The sequence below is a fragment of the Cynocephalus volans genome, chromosome X (assembly GCF_027409185.1).
Source record: "Cynocephalus volans isolate mCynVol1 chromosome X, mCynVol1.pri, whole genome shotgun sequence".
Taxonomy (NCBI): domain Eukaryota; kingdom Metazoa; phylum Chordata; class Mammalia; order Dermoptera; family Cynocephalidae; genus Cynocephalus; species Cynocephalus volans.
In genome coordinates, this window is record NC_084478.1 from 173,563,648 (window position 1) to 173,565,079 (window position 1,432).

The window sequence follows — 1,432 nt, forward strand, 5'->3', positions numbered from 1 at the left end:
TAATAATGAATAGTATTCCTTTGTATGATTGTGCCAGTTGGTTTATCTATTCACCTAATGAAATATATCTTGGTTGATTTTATTTTTTTGATGATTATGAAATAAGCTGCTATATACATTTACATGCAAGTTTTTATGAAGGCATAGGTTTTCAAGTGCATTAGGTAAATACCTAGGAGTATGATTCCTGAATATTTTGGTAGGAGTATGTTCAGTTTTTCAAGAAAATGGCAAACCGTTTTCCAAAATGACTGTACTATGCACCAGCAATGAATGAGAGTTTCTGTTGCTCCACATCAAGGGCTTGGAGGAGACACCCTCTCCTTGCCCTGTGACCCCCCAGAATTGAACAAAGAGGAATGTGGCAGGTCTGTTTGGAAGGCTCTGAAGGGGTGCTAAGGAAATGTCCCCTTTTCCAGCCAGGGCACCTTGGCCTCCCCCCACTCCCAGAGGTGTCAGGATGGACCATTGTGATGTCAAGCCACCCCTCCCTGGACAGGGCTAGAGGGGCTGGCGGAGGGGCTTGCTGACCAAACAAAGCCTAGGGTGTGGCTGCTCATTGTCCTGGGCAGGATATATATAGGGAGGCCAGGGGCCCTGGGACAGACCACTGGGCAGTGCTGACATGGCGAAGGAGACCAGGACACCACAGCCCACCAGAAACACCAAAGCGGGGAAGGAGGGGAAGACCCCCTGTCCACCCAAGTCCAGAGGAAAGGGCAAGGTGAGATGAGCACCCAAGCTCCTTCTCATCTTCCCCTTGACCCCTTTCTCCCAAGACCCCTCCCCTGTCCTCGCCTGGCACAACCTCCCTCAGCCCACACTCCTTCCCAGGAAGCCCCTGTTCCCATGCCTCCTGCATCCTCTTCCCCCAAACAGTTGCCCTTCTGTGATCGCCCTGTTGTCCTTCCAGGGGCCCAAGAAAACCTTGAAGCTTAAAAGACCCCTCCAAGGGAGTCTGAGGAAAAAAGCTGCTGCAAAAATGACCACCCCCTCATTCAAAACCAAAAAAGGGAAAGAGCCAACTCTATTCGGCCACTATCACCGGCTGAATCAGGAACTGCAGCAAAAAGAGCTGAAGCAAATCCGAAAGGACAAGGAGATGCCCAGCACCTCAAGGGACGATGAGATGCCCAGCACCTCAAGGGACGATGAGATCCCCAGCACTTCACGTGACAACCTGGGCAGTCACTAACTTAAGAGTAAGACCAGAGATCTCAAAACTACCTGCAAGTCTCCAGAGGGCTGGCTGCCGCATAATGGCTAGCAAAATTGATACCAACAGGCACATGATGGTGACAAGTAAAATAAAATGTGCCCCTTGTGGAATAAAGTGTGTGTGTGCGTGTTCTGTGATGTGGGAGGGGGAAGGAAGGGAAGAGGCAGGTGTGGAAGGGGAGGGAGGGAGCTGGGATCCTCTTTAATTGCTTTA

General features: G+C 50.3%; 1 protein-coding gene across 1 annotated transcript; it reads left to right on the top strand.

The window, feature by feature from the left end:
• Window positions 1-625: 625 nt before the first annotated feature.
• LOC134368609 (uncharacterized protein CXorf51A-like) lies at window positions 626-1,195 on the top strand. Its single transcript, XM_063085036.1, has 2 exons — window positions 626-724; window positions 914-1,195. The coding sequence occupies exons 1-2, from the start codon at window positions 626-628 to the stop codon at window positions 1,193-1,195; spliced, it is 381 nt and encodes a 126-aa protein (XP_062941106.1).
• Window positions 1,196-1,432: the final 237 nt, after the last annotated feature.